Here is an 18,277-nt window from a genome sequence, read left to right on the forward strand (position 1 = left end):
CAGTACCATTTTTCTCATCATCTGATATAAAATCCAACTGGACTTTTATTGTTTGAATTCTGATGGGAATATCAATGTTTTTGCTAAATACCAGAGTAATTTGTGACAATGATATTAGAGATGTTATAATTATTGTCTTCAAAGTCAGAGGGCAATACAGACCATCAATCCCAGAATAAAAGCAAAATACCTTCTGAAGTAGATATTAGCCTGAGCCTAACCTCTAAACCAGCCCAATATTAGGGCCGGTTTGGGCTGAATGATATGTTTGATGGTGAGTTTGGGTCAGAACCGTACTTTGAAAGTGTGTTTTTAATAACCGTACAGAGAAAACTAAATGAGAATGCCCAATATAAGGTTGTGTTAATCTACCGTTTATAGTTTAGAGGAGCAGGTAGTTTGCAATGTTGAAAAGAAGAAAGTTGTGGATGTTTAACAGACTGTAACAAGCCCAGAACATTACACCACTAATGCATATTTGGCCTTGCCCTGCAATGCTCCCATCAGTCACGCATCCTAGAAGATTTGCTCTTTACTCACCCTGTGCTTACAACAAGCAGCATAATGGAGCTGGAAGGTATCAAAAAAAAAGCCACAGTTTGACAGACATGGTTCTGCAACTTGTCATGCAGCACATCAGAGCGTCGCGGCTCCAGGGCAGAGCTGCGCAGGTCCTCCGTCTACAGCACGATGGACCTGGTGCCCCAGCTGGAACATTACGCCAATTCTTTGCCACGCCAGACGATAAGGAGCAGGCCGTCTCTTGAAACCCTGCGCAAGACATTTGAGGTACGTTTGTCCTTCAGTTTGTGCCATTTGTCTAATTTTTCAATTTTATTAATGCTTTTTTCTTTAGAACATTATTGGCAGCATATGGGACAACATAAGGACCAATGAAATTTAGCCCCTTTAAATGAAATGTAATAAATATGTATTAAAAATGTATTAATATTGAGACTGCAGCAGTATTATGTAAAATGTAGTTTTTTATGTTTACATCTTGTTATAATCAAAATCATTCTTGGAGTTTTGCCTTGAGGATTTCATGCAAGTTTAAGAAATCCTTCAATTTCCCATGGCAACCATTCAGCTGTCCAAAATGTCTGAGTGGACCTAACTCCGCCTTCAAGGCACAGCTCCTCCTTGGACCTGAAGTTTCCAAGTTTCCAAGCTTCCACCTCACAAAGCAGCCCTCATCCCACATCCTACTCCTTCAGACTAGCCAGAGGCAATTGGCAAACACTTGATGGAACATCTGCTAAGCTTATTATAGGAGCTACTACTCAGTGCAACGGTGGTAAAAATGCTGTTAAAGATTTAATAGAGGAGATTAAATGGAAATTAAATGTAACACCTATTAAATGCATTTAATAGAGGAGCCATGTTCTGATGACTTCCTGAAGTCAGATTGTTGGGAAGAGAATAACTTTCTTAAAGAGACAGAGGCCACATTTTAAGGTGGTAAATGTTTTTTTAGTCACACGTAGCATTTTTATAACAACTGAAGGTAACATTTTGTACTGTAAAATAATTTGATGTACCTGGAAAACACCTAATATCACCCCTGTAAACAAATTATATAACTGTTTAAGCCTGTCAGATGGTTCAGTTTCACTGGTTCTTTCTGTTGCATTAAAGGTTGTGGAGATCGGAATGGACGGAACGTCCACCTCTGACTCAGGCAGCCTGCCGGCACCAGATATGGAAAACGAAGAGTCTGAAGGTCCCCAGGAAAAAGCTCCAGTCAGATTTGGCTGGATAGTTGGCGTCATGGTGAGATTTTGTTTCTTTCTTTCTGAATTTAATGCGGGTAACGGAAATGTTAAACATGCAACATTCATAGAAAAAAAAAATCACATTTCTGAATTGGCAGCTAAATTATCAGCACATTCACCTGGTCACTATGCAAATATCACCCGGTTGTTTTTATTGCTCTTTGGAAACAGGTCCGCTGCATGCTGAATATTTGGGGCGTTATCTTGTTCCTGCGTCTGTCATGGATCACGTCTCAGGCCGGCATTGGTGAGTCATCGCTTCCGGGTTTCTGGAACTCAGTTTATTTGATGGTCTAGCACTCACCACACTGAATTTCTTCCTTCTTATATTGAGAATATATTGATTTTTTTTGTTTGTTTTGTTTTTATTTTACCATTTATATTACTGGAACTCTCCATATTATCAAAGGTAAATAAATTTGGAAGTTTCTACAAAATTTTTGATCTATTTAAAAATGTAAGAGTTAAAACAAATGTAGGGCAGAAATCCCAAACACAATGTGGTATAATGTTTTTTTTTTAACTATGAATGTGTTGTTGTTGTAATGATTTGGATACTTGATTTGACGTATACATCTTGGAAAGAAAAGGAAGAAAAGAGAAAAATAACAAAACGGCAACGGATTTGCTAAGTTATTATTTTCTGAACATGTTCATGAAGAAAATAAAATATAAAAATTAGCTGTAATTATGACTAATAAATATACATATTCCTCTGATGACAGTTCTGACTTGTGTAATTATCTTGATGTCCGTGGTGGTGACCTCTGTGACTGCACTGTCCATCTCTGCTATTGCCACCAATGGGAGGGTGGTATCAGGTGAGTCCATGTGCAAAGTAATGAAATGTAAAAAAAAATTGGATCATTGTAAATTGAAAATGATGCACACTATGGGAAATATGTAGCTTAGAGCAGTGTTTCCCAGCCCTGGTCTTCAAGGCACACTGCCCTGTATGTTTTAGGCATTTCCCTGCTTCAACACACATGATTTCAATTGATGGCTGATTAACAAGCTTTTTCTGAACTGCAATCATTTAAATGTGGTGTGTTAAAGCAGGGAAACATCTGAAACATGCAGAGCAGTGTGCCTTGAGGACCAGGGTTGGGAAACACTGGCTTAGAGAGCCATCAGTACAAACAAATTATACATCACTTTAATGTCTGACTTTAGGACTCTTCAATGTGTCACAACAATTTCAAATTCTTGTACTCAGCAGAAAGATCTGAACGGAATAATGGCATGATGCATTAAATTTGTCTATATAAATAAAGAAAATAAAGACACTATTTCAAAATTAAATTTGCACATCAAAATAAGCAAAGAAAGACAAAAATTCCTATTCTGATCCTTATTCAGTTTTATTCCAACAACCTGTTATTTTAAACAAAATATAATATCAAAGACAAACGGATTAATTTTCTTCTGTAGGTTTATATAAATTACATTTTTCACTGACCTCAAATTTGCACAAATTAGAATTAAATAACGTAAATGGCAATTTGGAGAAAAAAAAAACATGTTTAGATCTAATAGTCATGAAGACATTTTTACGCTGTGTTCAGGTGGTTTTTCAGCTGCATCAAAAGTAACGTATTTCAACGGAAACACTTATTTCACATCACACGAGCAACATAATCACCAACTGGATGTTACTCCTAGCGAAAAAGGTGAAAAAGACAACAAGTTGGTTGGCATATTCTTAATGACTTATCGGGTGACCAAACTTATTCACGTGATTTTAACTGTATTCCTTATTTAATGGAAACATCACGATTGCAATTTTTTATTTTTTCAACATTAGTGAAATACCAAAAAAGATTTGCTTACATTTGTGGGATTAAACACAGCCAGAACTATGATAGAACGGTTTGAGTAAAACATGATGTGTTAATACGACATGGTCAAGTGTTGATAAAAAGTAGAATCCATGTCTAGACACTTTGATAAAGCATGGGATTGTTTTACTTTACATTTCCCCAAAAGGCTTGCAGCTTCAGATTTTTGTCACCAGAAAAAAATAATCAAATTTATGATTTTCTTTCCGCTTTACAATTGTACACTATTTTGTGAGTTCCAATCACAAAAAATCACAATAAAACATAATAAAGTCTGACATGACTGTGTAAAAAAACAACAAAAAAAACTAAGTTGATGGGATAGGAATCATTTTGAGAGGCACCACATGTCTCATAGCTGTAAACTGTGTTTTATTATTTGAGTATTCTTTTGTTTATTTTTATGAAAAGCTGTCATTTTGTGTGTGTGTGTTGAAACATTTTGCAGGCGGAGCATATTTCATGATCTCCCGTACGTTGGGTCCTGAAATCGGAGGACCAATTGGAGTGGTGTTCTCCTTTGCAAACGCCCTGGCGTGTGCACTCAACACTGTTGGTTTCGCAGAGGTGGTTCGTGATTTGATGCAGGTACGCCGATCTCTTTCATCTTGTGTCAATACTTGTTTTATTCAGACAGAAAAAAAAAATCATACTTATAAATTCAGTGAGCATGTTTTAAGGTGATTTTAGTCTATGGCAAAAGAATGTGAAGGTTTTCATGCATATATTTTGGGAAATATATGCATGATACAGGTAAGTATCTCCATAAATGTTTTCATCGTATTACACCTTTCATATAAAACCCCAATGTGTTGTATAGCTTTTTTGAGAATTATATCACTCATTTTAGGAATTTGGTGCCGTCATGGTGGATTCAGTCAATGACGTTCGCATTGTGGGCGTAGTCACAGTCACGATTCTTCTTATGATTTCACTGGCTGGAATGGAGTGGGAGTCCAAGGTGAGCCTATCCATGGGAAATTTTGTGTGACAAAGCAACACTGTTTTTAAACAATTTGCTTTGTGTTGCTTTCAGACCCAGATTTTATTCTTCTTAGTGCTTTTGGTGTCCTTCGCAAACTATTTTGTTGGCACCGTAATCCCTCCAAATGGTGACAAGCAGGCTGTCGGCATCTTCGGATACCGAGGTAAAGAACTCTTTCCTTTTTCACGAAACACTTAATTCGACGGCGTAATTAGAAATGCAACTCCTGACTCGATGTCAACGCTCTCTACAGGTGATGTTTTTGTCGAGAACCTCACACCAGACTGGCGGGGCTCTGAAGGAAGTTTCTTCCAGATGTTCGCAATTTTCTTTCCTGCTGCCATTGGCATTCTGTCTGGTGCCAACATCTCTGGAGATCTAAAGGTTTGAATCTCAATGAGTTTGAAACATGTAGCAACAAGGAGCAAGGTGATGATCAGCTTTCTGTTCGCAGGACCCTGCAACAGCTATCCCAAAGGGTACATTGATGGCAATTTTTTGGACAACATTGAGCTACCTGGGGGTAGCAGTAACTGTCGGTGGGTTACTTTTATCACATTCCTACCTTTGTCTTGTCTAATTATTGATTGGCTCAGTAAATCTTTGAGCTTGCTGAAGGTAGTGTTTGCCAATGGTAACTGTCTATCATTAAAACTGTTGAAGAAAATGTTCTGGTTTAGCGTCCATGTAGTAAAGAAACAGTAGTTTAAAAAAAAAAAAAAAGCAATGCGAAATACCAAAAAGCTCAGCTCAGACTCGGGAGTATTTATTTTTTTTCCAGGGTCATGTGTGGTGCGGGACGCCTCTGGGAATACAAGTCACATCCTGACGGGAAACAACACAGACGGTTGCGTGGGACTGGCGTGTAACTTGGGTTGGAACTTCACAGACTGTAGCCAGTCGCAGACCTGTCGATATGGACTCGCCAACAGCGTCAAGGTATTAATCAAACTCATCGTCGTGGATAGATAGTCTTGACTGTTTACCTTAAATGTCGTTTACAGTCTTTAAGCGTAGCTGTACAAAATGATCTCCTGTTGATTTTACTCAAATATTCCAACCAGGTTCTTGGACAAGTCTCTGGTTTCTACTACCTCATCACTGCGGGTGTCTTTGCTGCCAGTTTATCTTCTGCTCTAGGTTTTCTTGTCTCTGCACCAAAAGTCTTTCAGGTGAGACAGCATCTTGCTATAAAAGTACTGAGTTTTATAACACTAAATTGTGTGTAATCATTGGAAAAAAATTAATTCCTGTCTTTGTTTTCAGTGTCTGTGCAAGGACCAAATATACCCTTATATCATTTTCTTTGCGAAAGGTTATGGGAAAAACAACGAGCCATTTCGAGCTTATGTACTCTGCTACCTTATTGCTATAGCCTTCATCCTTATCGGTGTGTGACATGTTATATCTCTGCAAATTATTAGTAGTATTTTACACAGGTTGACGTTGTAAGTTTACATTTTGTCTCTTTGTCCCCCATGTGCCAATACAGCTGAGCTTAACACCATCGCTGCCCTCATCTCTAATTTCTTCCTTTGCTCCTACTGTCTGATTAATTTCAGTTGTTTTCATGCGTCCATCACCAATTCCCCTGGTAAGTCGCTTACCTTTATTTTAATTAATGTATTTGCAGTTAATATAATCTAAAATTTGTTATTAAATAATTGCTGTTCCCAGTGTCTGAAATTAGTCCTACCTTGACATAGTGTAAATAGCAGATACCCATAATGGAGTTTATTTTAAGAGCAAATTATATGCAATAAATGTTATTTTGGGCAAAATAAATACTCATAAAAATAAGACTTTATGCATAAAATACAAATATCTCAGATTACAACTGTGTTTCTTTCAGCAAGGAGGATTGTTTAAGTTAGTGTCTAGATAAGAAAGTCTATTTTTCTTGGTTGTTAGAGGTGTTTTTGACTGATAGTTTGAGAAATTAGAAATGCAGATTTTGGATCTGGTTATCACTTTCTGGAAAGAAGAAAATAATTTAAAATTGGGAACAGATATAAAACAAATCATCTTCCAAGAGGTTAACAGGCCTTCTACTTTGTTCTAGTAAAGCTAACCTAAGTGAGCACATTAACATTTTCTTATGACTAAGGGAAATACTTATTTACTCTTTTTTTTGTTTCCCATGAGCACACACACAAAAAGATTTCACACTGGGCGCTGGGCCACTCTTGTACAAAAAGTCTGGAACATTCTACTTGTTCTGACAGAGATTTGTAAATTTGAATAGTTATGAGCTATTTTAAATAGTCTCTGATAAAAAAAGATCCAAAATTTAAAACATGTTTAGACATGCAAAACAGAAAAAAAAACACTCTGTAAGTCTAAACACTTTGATTCCCCAGAGATTTTCCTATCTTTGCTAAGTCATTAATGACTTTTGCTACAAGTAACCAGAGGTGGATGGAGTACCCAATAAAATGTACTCAAGTAAGAGCAACACTACTTCAACGTCGTTTAAGCCAAGTAAATGTAAACGTTTTACATTTACTTTCTAAGGAATGACTCAAGTAATAGTAAAAAAGTTTTTGGCAAAAAGTCTATTCAAGAACTGAATGACTAAAAAAAAATATATAAAAAAATACATAATCAGATGGACCAAAATATAAAGTTATGTGGAAATGTTGGTATTTTAAAGACAAAAATGACAATAATTTGTATAAGTAACAAAAAATAAATAAAGTCAGGCAAAAGACATTTGTTCCAAATCAGTTTCTTCCAATAGAAAACTTATGAAACTTTAACAAATCCTGCAAGTGGGTGTCTGTGTCTGGTGAAAACATGTTATGGTTTAAAACATGGTTAAAATGTGTTTGTTTTCATTCAGTGGATAGAAAATCCACATGTTGTACTCAAGTAAGAGTGGAAAGACTTCATAATAAAATAAGTTAAGTAAAAGTCAGCATAGTAAAAATATTCCTAAAAGTACATTTTTCAAAAAAAGTCTCTCAAGTAAATGTAGCTAGTTATTACCCAACTCTGCAGGTAACTACCTAAAGTTCTGCCTCATTATTCTCTGTATGAGTCAGCTGGTTTAGCATCTCAGTTCACAGCAGATTGGACAAACATGACCAACAACCCCTCTTGGAGAGGAATATCAAAAAGTACATCTCGTCATTTTAGACAAACTTTTAGCCCCACATTTAAGGTAGACAACACTTACTTGTCGACTCTTTCAGGCTGGAGGCCGTCCTTCCACTACTACAGCAAATGGACGGCTCTGTTTGGAGCGGTCATATCCGTGGTGCTGATGTTCCTGTTCACCTGGTGGGCTGCTCTGATCACCTTCTGCATCATCTTCTTCCTCTTCGGATACGTCAACTACAACAAACCAAGTGGGTGCAGCTCGTTGAACCTGAGCTCAGTTCAGCTGAGTGAGGTTGAACTGGAAACAAGCAGAAAACGTTCTGCTGCAGAGGAAAATGTTCTCCTAAAGAGGAGCGAACTAGAATCAATGCAGAGCTTCAGTTATTACAACTAAAGACCAGCGATCAGGCCCGAAACATGGGAGTAGTGATGGACTCTGACCTGAACCTTCAGAGCCACATTAAGACAGTCGAAGTCGGCCTTCTATAACCTGAAGAACATCTCCAGGATTAGAGGACTTATGTCTCAGCGAGATCTAGAGAAACTCATCCATGCGTTTATCTTTAGCCGCATTGATTACTGCAACAACGTCTTCACAGGTCTGACTAATAAATCAATCAAACAGCTGCAGCTGATCCATATGCTGCTGCTGACGTTCTCACTAAAACCAAGAAGATAGAGCACATAACACCAGTTTTAAAGTCCCTACACTGGCTCCCTGCAGCTCAAAGAATAGACTTTAAAATACTGATGTTAGTTTATAAATCACTGAACGGTTTAGCACCACAATACATTAAAGATCTGTTATTACTGTACCAACCGTCTAGACCCCTCAGATCTTCTGGTTCTGGTTCTGCTCTGCATCCCCAGAACCAGAACCAAACGAGGAGAAGCAGCATTCAGTTTCTACGCACCACAGATTTGGAACAAACTTCCAGAAAACTGTAAAACAGCTGAAACACTGGGTGCTTTTAAATCTCAAATTAAAACCCACCTGTTTAGAGTTGCTTATGGCTAAATTAGGGTTAGAGTGCGGGTATTGATGTCTTTGATGTTTTTATCTTTACTTTTCATCTAGTTATTAACTTCTTTTTATTTCTCTTTCACACTGTTTATGCAAAGCCCCCCGGAAAACGTCCCAGTTAAACGAATCTATATCTAGGGGTGTGAGAATCCTTGTTAAATGACATCTTAACTAAAACTCTGAGGTGTGAGACGTTTAACTGAAGTCCTACAAGGGGTGCGGGTTTTAATGTTTTTATCTTTAACTATTTTTTTAACTCTCTTTGTCTTTCTAACTGTTTATTCACTGTCACATGCTGTTTTTATTTTAATTATGTAAAGCACTTTGAAATGCCTTGCTGCTGAAATGTGCTATACAAATAAAATGTGATTGATTGATTGATTGATTGATTGATTGATTGATTGATTGATTGATTGATTGATTGATTGATTGATTGATTGATTGATTGATTGATTGACTGATTTGCTCTTGCTAAGCCACCGCTTCTCTTTCCACAGAGATAAACTGGGGTTCGTCGGTCCAGGCAGGCACATACAACATGGCCCTCTCTTACTCCGTCTCTCTGACCGGAGTGGAGGATCATGTGAAGAATTTCAGGTGAGTCGTCCTAAAGAATATTGTAGATTTTCAATTAACACAATAATGGTCTTTCCTTTGCTTACTCATTTTTTAAAATGTTCTTACTCATCCAATTTTTGTTTATTTTAATGGTATGTGGTTCTTTAAATGTCCTGTGAGTAAATATATTTGCCCATTTATCCATAACAACTGGAACTTTTAATATCTAGCAAGTTATTTTCTCAATTTACCATCTATTAAAAGAGCGCCACTCAGATTAATTTCACTCCTTGCTACGGGGGGGATGAGGTTACCGCAACAACCCAATATTGGCTGGAAAGCGCAACGTCTCCCCATTCAAAAACCGTTGGAATTTTTCAGACAACGCCAAGTGTGGCGGAATTACCGATCTGCAAGTTTGGTAGAAAACCATTTTAAATGTTTGAAATTCAGTCAACATTGAAAATTTTTTCAGGCTGTTTTGCTTTTTTTCCTGATGTGGAAAACGTGCGTCTATTCTCAGCAATAACAACGAGAAATTTTGTTGTTGTTGTTTTCTTTTTTTGGGGGGGAGGGGGGTGGAAAGGGATCTTAATGTACAGAGTTTAATAAATATATACAACATGTCTGCTTTTTAGTAGAAATCCAATTTAATATGATAATATAATATAAAAGCTAAAGGAGTGGCTATAAAAAAGACAAACACACTCTATGAGAAGAGGGTCAAATGGCCTAATAAAGTCCACACTTTATTAAATCCCCTCAGAGCTCTTTGGACTTGAAATGTAAAGAAATTAGGTTGATTTGAAACTTTTGTACACGCAAACATTCTTTCCAAAGCATTTACCAATTCCCATTTGTTTTTTTGCTTTCTCCTGCCTTTTACCAGGCCCCAGTGTCTCGTCCTGACTGGTCCTCCAAACCAGCGGCCCGCACTGGTGGACTTTGTCGGCTCCTTCACGAAGCACATCAGCCTCATGATCTGTGGCGATATTATACTGGTACTGGAGCTTTTGACCATATATACAAAAAATCCCCTTAAAAATTAGCATAAAGCTACATTTTATAAACTCTGCAACTGTTTAGCTGTATTTCTGGTTTCCTTCAATCCCATTTTCCTTCACTGAATCTTCCTATCAATGAAATGTATGTTATTTTTTTGCCCTTTCTAGGAGCAGGACAGGAAGACGCGTCCTCAGGACGACACAAACAGTTTGGTTAAGTGGATGAACAAGAGGAAGGTGCGGTCGTTCTACACTCCCCTGTCTGCTGACAACTTAAGGGCTGGAACTAAGCAGCTGCTTCAGGTAAGAAAAATTATTTATTTAATTTTTTTCACAATACATTTGTTGAAGGAATCCAAGAATACCAAAGATAAATATCGCAGTAACTATCAATTCAAACTTAATAGGACTCTAGAAAGGTGGAAAACCTACAAATCTCAGTTTATTTTGGTAAATGCTCCCCATAGAGTGTGTGTTGCAATGAGTGAGGCAGATATCCAGAAATAAACTGTTTAAAAAGGTTAAAAATGACAAAACATTGTAATAAGTGTTCCATCAAATGAAGTGCTTTGACAATATTTCATCAAAATCTCATCGTATTAACTGTTCAATCTTTTCAAGGCGTCCGGTCTGGGTAAACTGAAACCCAACACTCTCGTTCTGGGCTTCAAGTCCAACTGGATGGACAGTGCTCCGGACAGCATTGAGGACTACATCAGCACCATTTAGTAAGATTGAGAGTTTCTTTTCAACCAACTCAAAACATTTCATTTTGAGTCTAACAGCTGCTGAACTAACAGCAGCTGCGATATGAATGTTAAAAAAATTAATATGTTATACGATTTAAAAGATAAATTCAGATTTTGATTTTGTTGTTCTTTTTCCAGTGATACGTTTGACTCCAACTACGGTTTGTGCATCTTGAGGATGACGGATGGACTGGATATCTCTGATGATTTAGAATTTGAAGGTTTATTAATTTTTTTCACAAAATTATACATTTTTGGACTTTACCACATAACAATATAGTTTCTCTAACATGGATCTGACCATGTCATTTGAACCCCACAGTCAACCAGGGCTTTGAGGCCGATGAAAACGTGGACAATCTGGACCAGCAGGCCAACGAGGAGGAAACGGGTGAGGTGGCACGTCAGAGAAAATATAAAACTCTGTTTGTCTGAACTTTTCTACTTCAATAAACAARGTGGAAAAATGAAATGAAATTCAAAGTAATGCAAGAAACAACTGTGAAGATACTGAGAATGCTAAATGTGTCCAGTCATTGTTTTTGGAGAACATTCTCTGCTTCTCTTCTGTTTACAGTAAAGAAATTATAGTTGTTGTTGCCATCGCATGTTTTTCTGTTCCACTTTCACTTAAACTAAAAGTTACTCTACTTGCAAGTTACTGACTGATGTCATCATTTTGTGTAAACACATACTGCAGCTAGGTACCGTAAATATTGACTCTCATACACTGTTTCAAGATTTCTTGTGTGTTAAAACTCAACATGTTTTTACGATACTTAACTTCTCTTAAAGTTGCGACTGGCGTTGCGTGTTCGCATTATTGGCAAAGGTCAAAGTTTATCAGGCGTTTGCAGTAAACAAATAACACAACAACCATTAAATTTCTCCACATAAACATGTGTTACAAGTATTTTTATCTGACTTTGACACTAAGTTAAGTGAATTTAGGTTCTGTGTTGGTAGTTTTTGTTTTGTGATGTTTCTTGGGATTAACGACGTATAAGCATAAACTTCGGTATCGGTTGATAGTCCTTTTTAAAAGTATCGGTATCGCCCTGCCAAATAAAATGGACTGATTTTAACAACTGATATTTATTTCCGTTTTGTCGCTGCTTGTTTCTGGAGGGGAAGTGGAAGAGGCCGGTCATGTGGTGTTTGTACAGTCATGTGATACCGGTCCCGTGTGGGGTTTTGCCACTTTCAGCAGCTGCGTTTCTATTGCAAATGTGTGCAAAACATTGTTGATATTCTGCTAATGTTTAAAAACAAACGCCGTTTAGCAATTCAGGTTGCTAAAATTAAGAAACGCAATTCAAATCATACGTGAATAAATTTGCTCACATGATAAGTCATTAAAAAAACACGTGTTGGTACATGTGGTATTGTTTTCTTTCCTYTAAAGCTCCTCCTCATCTTGCAGCTGATGACATGTCTGACGAAGGCAGCAGTGATCAGATCAAGACCGTGTTTCAAAACGACCAGGGAAAGAAAACCATTGATGTCTACTGGATCGCAGACGATGGAGGTGAGTAATAAAGGCGAACGTCGGATTAGAAAGGGATTTAGCTTTAGATATTTATAGATAAAAGAAAAACATGAAACGGCTGCAAACCTTTCCAAGAGTGATCAGGTGAAGAGGAATAGTAATAATTAGGGCTTTCCAAAAGCAAAAACATGTCCGGACCAAAAATATCTTGAAAGTCTGTCTTACATTTTCCAAAAAACACATAGTGAAGATCTTTGGGAAAATATTCTGTGCACTGATGGGACAAAAATGAAACTTTTTCTAACGTGTGTCACATCACAACACAGCATTTCATAAAAAGAAAAAATATCCACTAAAAAGCATAGTGATGCTGGGAGAGTGCTTTTCAAACCTTCTTACAGTTGGACCAAGACTATGCAGTAGTTTAAAAAATTTAACATGCATTTTATTTCTGTGATAAAAAACGATTTTTTTAAAAATTATTATTTCTATTATCTAATGAGTTTTCTGATTCTTGTGATATAGAAATCTTTGTAGATGTTAAAGGAACAGAAGGTAATTTTGAATGAAAATTATTGACTGTATGAACATCTGTCTGCAAGAGAAGCTGCGAGACATGGATTAAGGATTTACTTATAAAAATAGTAGCTTTTATGTCCAAATACTTACATTTTTTTTTTTTTAGTAATAATCCATTACTGTGCTAACCCCTTTATCTTTAAACCAGGTTTTAAGATAAACCTGGTTTGAGGTTTTAAGATAAACCATTGTTAAAACCTTAAACCAGGTTTTATCCAGGTTTAAGATAAAACTTGGTTTATCTTAAAACGCCATTTTAAGATAAATGCGTTCCCGTCACTTCTATTCAGATCAGTGGTGCAAACTGCCACCATTTATAATCACTTTGTCTGTTTTAAGGTCTGACTCTACTGGTGCCCTACCTGATCACCAGGAGGAAACGCTGGCGCCGATGCAAGGTCCGGGTTTTCACCGTGGGCGACGAACAAAACATGCAGGAGGCTCGCGATGAGTAGGTTTTCCAAGAGTGATTTGGACTCAGAAAAGAAAATAAATGTTTTGCTATTCATCTCTTTGTCGAAATCAAGTTGTTTGAGCACTTCTATACACAGTTTCTTTGATTAGAGTGGATTAGAGAGCTGTGTAATGCRGGGAACATGATATTATCTTATATATTTCAGGATGATGGCTCTGCTGAACAGGTTTCGTTTGRACATTAGTGATGTTATAGTCATGACAGACATTGAGAAACAACCTCATCCAAAGAGGTAAGAAAAATATTAAAAAAAAATTTTACGTTTATGAAGCACAAGAAGTGGAATATATTTTTAGTAAAAATCTATAGCATTGGTGCTTTAACTGTTGGTTTAAAATGTTGAGAAAATCCATTTGTCTCAGATACCAACATAACGGTGTTCCAATAAGACTCACTTGCTTTCACAGGTTTCCATCTGTATCTGTTCACTTTCAGGCAGTGTGTTTGTTCTTCACAGGAAAATTGACCTTTGCTTCCTCGTTTCAGCTTGAGCAGGTTTGTGGACAGCGTCGCCCCCTTCAGGCTACACGATGGACAGCAGGAAGGCATCTCAGTGCAGGAGCTGAGACAAAACGCTCCCTGGAAGATATCTGACAAACAATTTGAGGCCTTTAAGCTGAAGGTGGGCGTTTTTAGCAAACATTTGAGGCAAAAATATGTTGTAGTAGAATAAAAAATATCTAACATTTGTTTACCTTTTACAGTCTGAGCGAAAGGTGAGGCTGAATGAAATCATTCGGAAGAATTCTCAACAGACTGCTCTTGTTCTAGTGTGAGTACAGATTGTAAACACCTGAAAATGTTCGGAGGAAGAAAACATTTATAGCTAACTGATGGAATCGTATATTTACCGACACATTTATTTGTGTATTTTCCTCACAGGAGCCTTCCAGTTCCTCAAAGCGATTGTCCCAGCGCTTTGTATATGGCCTGGCTGGACACTCTGACGTGTGGCCTTCACTGCCCCGCCGTGTTGATACGAGGAAACCAACAGAACGTCCTCACATTCTACTGCCAGTAAAACTAGCGATGAACCGATCCACATTCTTTCACTTCCGATAACGATATCGATATCTGAGGTTTAGCATCGCCCAATAAATTGACTACATTAGTGAAAAAGTGAAAAGTAAACTGCAACAAACCTTCTTTAACCCTTGTGAGTGCGAGGACTGAGGCAAACGTAGAGGACTGTGGCAAATAATACAAGTTTTACGTGTGTGGGGTCGGTTAGACCCCATTTCCACACATAAGGGTTAAAATGGTTCAGAAACTGCAGCTTGTAATTTTAAATGCAATATAAAATTAATATAATAAAGAACCACGGCGCTCAGAGCACAAAGCATAGAATTTCCTGATCTATGAACCGGACACATTGTCGCCGATACCTTATCTAGAATTTGTTTTGTTTTTTTATATCGGAACTGATACCGATATGTAATATCGGATCAGAGCATCTCTAAGTGAAACTTCATGTTTATTGATGGGATTGCAATAGGAATGAAGAACTGTTCTGTAAATAATTATACATGAATAATAGTGAGATGAAATGTCGAAATATGTGTATGTCTGTAATATTATTACAAAAAAGAGACATGGCTAACACTATAGAAAAGGTGTTGTAGCTCCTGCTGGAGTAAAATGAGTTAACAATGCATAGATATGCAGTAACTTCATATAGTGAATTTATTTTTCTTCTTGTGGATCTTAATTTTGGATTTCTGTTCAACCAATAGTTGAGTTTCTTGGTTCTTAAAGAGGAAGAGATGAGAACCAGACTCAAAAATACACAGGAGTGTTTTATAGGATCCCGTTTGCCTCACATTCTAGACTTAAAATGTAAAAAAAAAACACATCCTGAAGAAGCTTGAAAAGAAGTATCAAAAAGTCAAAAAAATAAATATATGTATAGAAATGGTTAGGTCATGAATAAAATTAATCAATACCTACTTCATACAAGATTTTACTGACAATCTTTGGTCCTGATTTTAAGGAAGTTCTGATAATCTTGGTGCTCTTGAGACAAACTTGAAAGATATTCCTGCTGTCTCGTCTTGAGCCAATACTGCAGCAAGTGTTCTTTGAGCAATAGGAAGGTTATTATCACTATAAAAACTGAAATATATTCAGGGAATTTGGCTTCCATTCTCTTTAAATGCCACATAATGTGACTCCAGAAGTCATACGGTTTGGTTGGCAAAAACATTTTATTTTTTTTGCCATTTTTTTGTTCAAATATTTTTTTATTTGAATTGTTATCAATTGAGCACATACGGTAACTGTAGCAATGTATAAATGTTCATATTATAAGTACGGTCAGGGGTTGTGTCTTTAATTCGTATATGAAATACACTTTGTTGATGTGAAAGCTCTGCTAAAGGAACAAAAATGATTATTCAAACAATAGAAAATGTCAGTTAATTCAACAGTTAATGGCTTTATGTGTTTTTCTGTTTCTAAATTTATAACAATGCACTAGTACTTGTACATGTATATTTTGGCTGTGTACATTTTTTTTTTAAATATTAAATACAGAGACTTTTTGTTGTGTACACTTTATATTACTGATGGTGAATTAAAAAAAGTTTAGTATCTTTATTTGTCTCGTTTGGGAAAAATTCTTTCCGGACTGGGGAAAACCGCTACAACAACCACATTATACGCAATACGACATGAAAAATGATCAAGTAAATTGTATTTTCCAAAAATAAAAATTAAAAATCATTAAACTTTGGTCACAAAAATATTTATCAATGATCTTCCCACGATTATTTCAATATATTCATTAATCCCAAACATCAGTATAGATTCCAGTAAAAGGAATTCATCAATAGGCCTCCTGCGATCCAGCTCATCTACTCAACGGTCGTATGCAAATATCCATGTAAACATGAGTTGATGTTTTTTCAGGCAAGGTATAAGATTAAGTGCAAGTATTCAGTTGGCAGAGTCCATTCAACAGAAAATAGTAAAGCCTTTGATAACACAGGAAAACGTGTGACTGTTTACGGGAAAACAAACTGCTCTAGTGATGAGTCGCCTTTATAGCGTGAGAAAACAAAAAACGGGTTTAACCAAAACAAATGAGAAAATAAGTAGTGAAATGAACTCTGTCATGAATGGTGAGTTTATGGATGGACCACAATGCAGACAGGAGCTGGGGGCATGGAGCATGTTGAATGTTTTGATGAAAATAAACTTACAAAAGAACCCCCACAGGAGCACAGGGAGCCAGAGCATAACAAAAACAGAAATCCAGGGAAAATAGACAGCAGGGTAACACGAGGACGAGACCGGATAAAACTGGTAACGGGGTTTAACAGGAGCAGCCAGTAAGGAGTGTCAGCAGGAGAAGGGTTTCAATACTGTGAGGGTGAAAGCTGCACTGTAAAAAAAAAAAAAAAGTGTCTCTAATTTATATGAGCAGCTGTGGCAACCAAAAATTTTACAACATAAATATGGTAAAATTCTGGCAATCACAGCTGCCGGTATTTTACGGTAAGATGTTTTGTTGCAGTGTGGAACAAAAGACCTGGGCTGATTGGCTAATGGTGACATATTTCAGGTATTTGTGTTCCGTTATTTTGACTGCGCCAGTCTTCTTTTTACAAGAAAACCTTTCTGTTTCAAACTGCGTCAAGGTTTGACTCTGTAAAAAAATACTGACATTCACCAGAGAAATGCATGCAATTTCCCAGTTAGAATGAAGATATACTGTAGCAAGTTTTTTCTAAATCACACTGCGACTAGAAACTTATCTTCAGTTAAATTTCTAACTCTGAATAAATGCTCAACATGGTTTAAATATGATTTGTTTTGCTTTCCATAGGAGTCATCCAGCCACACTAACATGCTGTCAGTGTGTTTTCCCTTCGTAAATAATCAACCTAAGTTACGGCAATATTTTAAATGTTTGTTCATTCAAATGCTGCTGCTGAAAAGGGGGTCTGTGTTGAGCTGAAGTGAGCATTTGATTGTGTGGAAACGGCACACTGAGATAGAGCACCGTTTCAGCCCGACGAAAAGGACGTAACCAGATGTAAGTTTCTCTTCTACATAAAGTTTGACATTATATCAGCTGAAGTGATGCAACTGTATGTGTATTTATTTTCTACTTGTCTGTTATTGTCTGTTATTGTTATTGTTTTTCTCCAAATATTACATTTACAAAATCCTAAAATCAGTTTAGATTTTGAAGAAGTATGTTTTTTTTCCTCCTAAGATCTGCAGCTTTCAACTATTTTTATTAGAGTCATTTATAATAAAAAAAAAAAAAAGGCAAATATTTGGGAAACATTAAGACAAAGAGAAGGATAAAACGATGCCTTGGGACAGAGAAAATACGCAGTGGATCGTTTTTCTGCTCTTTTCGATGGGTGAGTGGCTCTACATAATAAAAATAACTGATGAAAAAGTAACATCTGATATCTCAATCAATAATAAAGTTGTAATATTATAAGAATAAAGTCATAATATTGTGAAAATGAAGTCACAATTTACAAGAATCAAGTTGATATGAGAACTATGACTTACCACTGCAGTAAAATTAAGACGTTAGTATTTTATGTAGTTATACTCAGCATCTGATGATCAATAGCAGAACTTCAAAACAATTGACATGGCTCTGCCCCCTTGCGGAAGTAGAGCTGTCCTCCGACAAGCCAGCTGTTGTTAAGGCAGGGTGGGGGGTGGGGGGTATGAA

At 36.8% G+C, this 18,277-nt stretch overlaps 1 protein-coding gene across 1 annotated transcript in view; it reads left to right on the forward strand.

Moving 5' to 3' along the window:
* The window catches only part of LOC103480277 (solute carrier family 12 member 3-like), a 17,279-nt gene extending 1,152 nt beyond the window's left edge, over positions 1–16,127 (forward strand). Inside the window, exons 3-28 of the mRNA XM_017310496.1 lie at positions 633–789; positions 1,639–1,773; positions 1,947–2,022; positions 2,501–2,596; positions 4,062–4,201; positions 4,464–4,574; positions 4,650–4,761; positions 4,852–4,982; positions 5,053–5,137; positions 5,380–5,537; positions 5,663–5,770; positions 5,865–5,988; positions 6,091–6,192; positions 7,793–7,948; positions 9,222–9,321; positions 10,172–10,283; positions 10,455–10,589; positions 10,908–11,014; positions 11,174–11,256; positions 11,358–11,426; positions 12,441–12,563; positions 13,443–13,554; positions 13,724–13,810; positions 14,065–14,200; positions 14,283–14,350; positions 14,461–16,127. Coding sequence (XP_017165985.1) covers positions 633–789; positions 1,639–1,773; positions 1,947–2,022; positions 2,501–2,596; positions 4,062–4,201; positions 4,464–4,574; positions 4,650–4,761; positions 4,852–4,982; positions 5,053–5,137; positions 5,380–5,537; positions 5,663–5,770; positions 5,865–5,988; positions 6,091–6,192; positions 7,793–7,948; positions 9,222–9,321; positions 10,172–10,283; positions 10,455–10,589; positions 10,908–11,014; positions 11,174–11,256; positions 11,358–11,426; positions 12,441–12,563; positions 13,443–13,554; positions 13,724–13,810; positions 14,065–14,200; positions 14,283–14,350; positions 14,461–14,599 — 2,962 coding nt within the window. The 3' untranslated portion in view covers positions 14,600–16,127. The remainder of the gene's footprint in view (positions 1–632; positions 790–1,638; positions 1,774–1,946; positions 2,023–2,500; positions 2,597–4,061; positions 4,202–4,463; positions 4,575–4,649; positions 4,762–4,851; positions 4,983–5,052; positions 5,138–5,379; positions 5,538–5,662; positions 5,771–5,864; positions 5,989–6,090; positions 6,193–7,792; positions 7,949–9,221; positions 9,322–10,171; positions 10,284–10,454; positions 10,590–10,907; positions 11,015–11,173; positions 11,257–11,357; positions 11,427–12,440; positions 12,564–13,442; positions 13,555–13,723; positions 13,811–14,064; positions 14,201–14,282; positions 14,351–14,460) is intronic.
* Positions 16,128–18,277: the final 2,150 nt, after the last annotated feature.

This window comes from Poecilia reticulata, linkage group LG18, assembly GCF_000633615.1.
Source record: "Poecilia reticulata strain Guanapo linkage group LG18, Guppy_female_1.0+MT, whole genome shotgun sequence".
Lineage (NCBI taxonomy): Eukaryota > Metazoa > Chordata > Actinopteri > Cyprinodontiformes > Poeciliidae > Poecilia > Poecilia reticulata.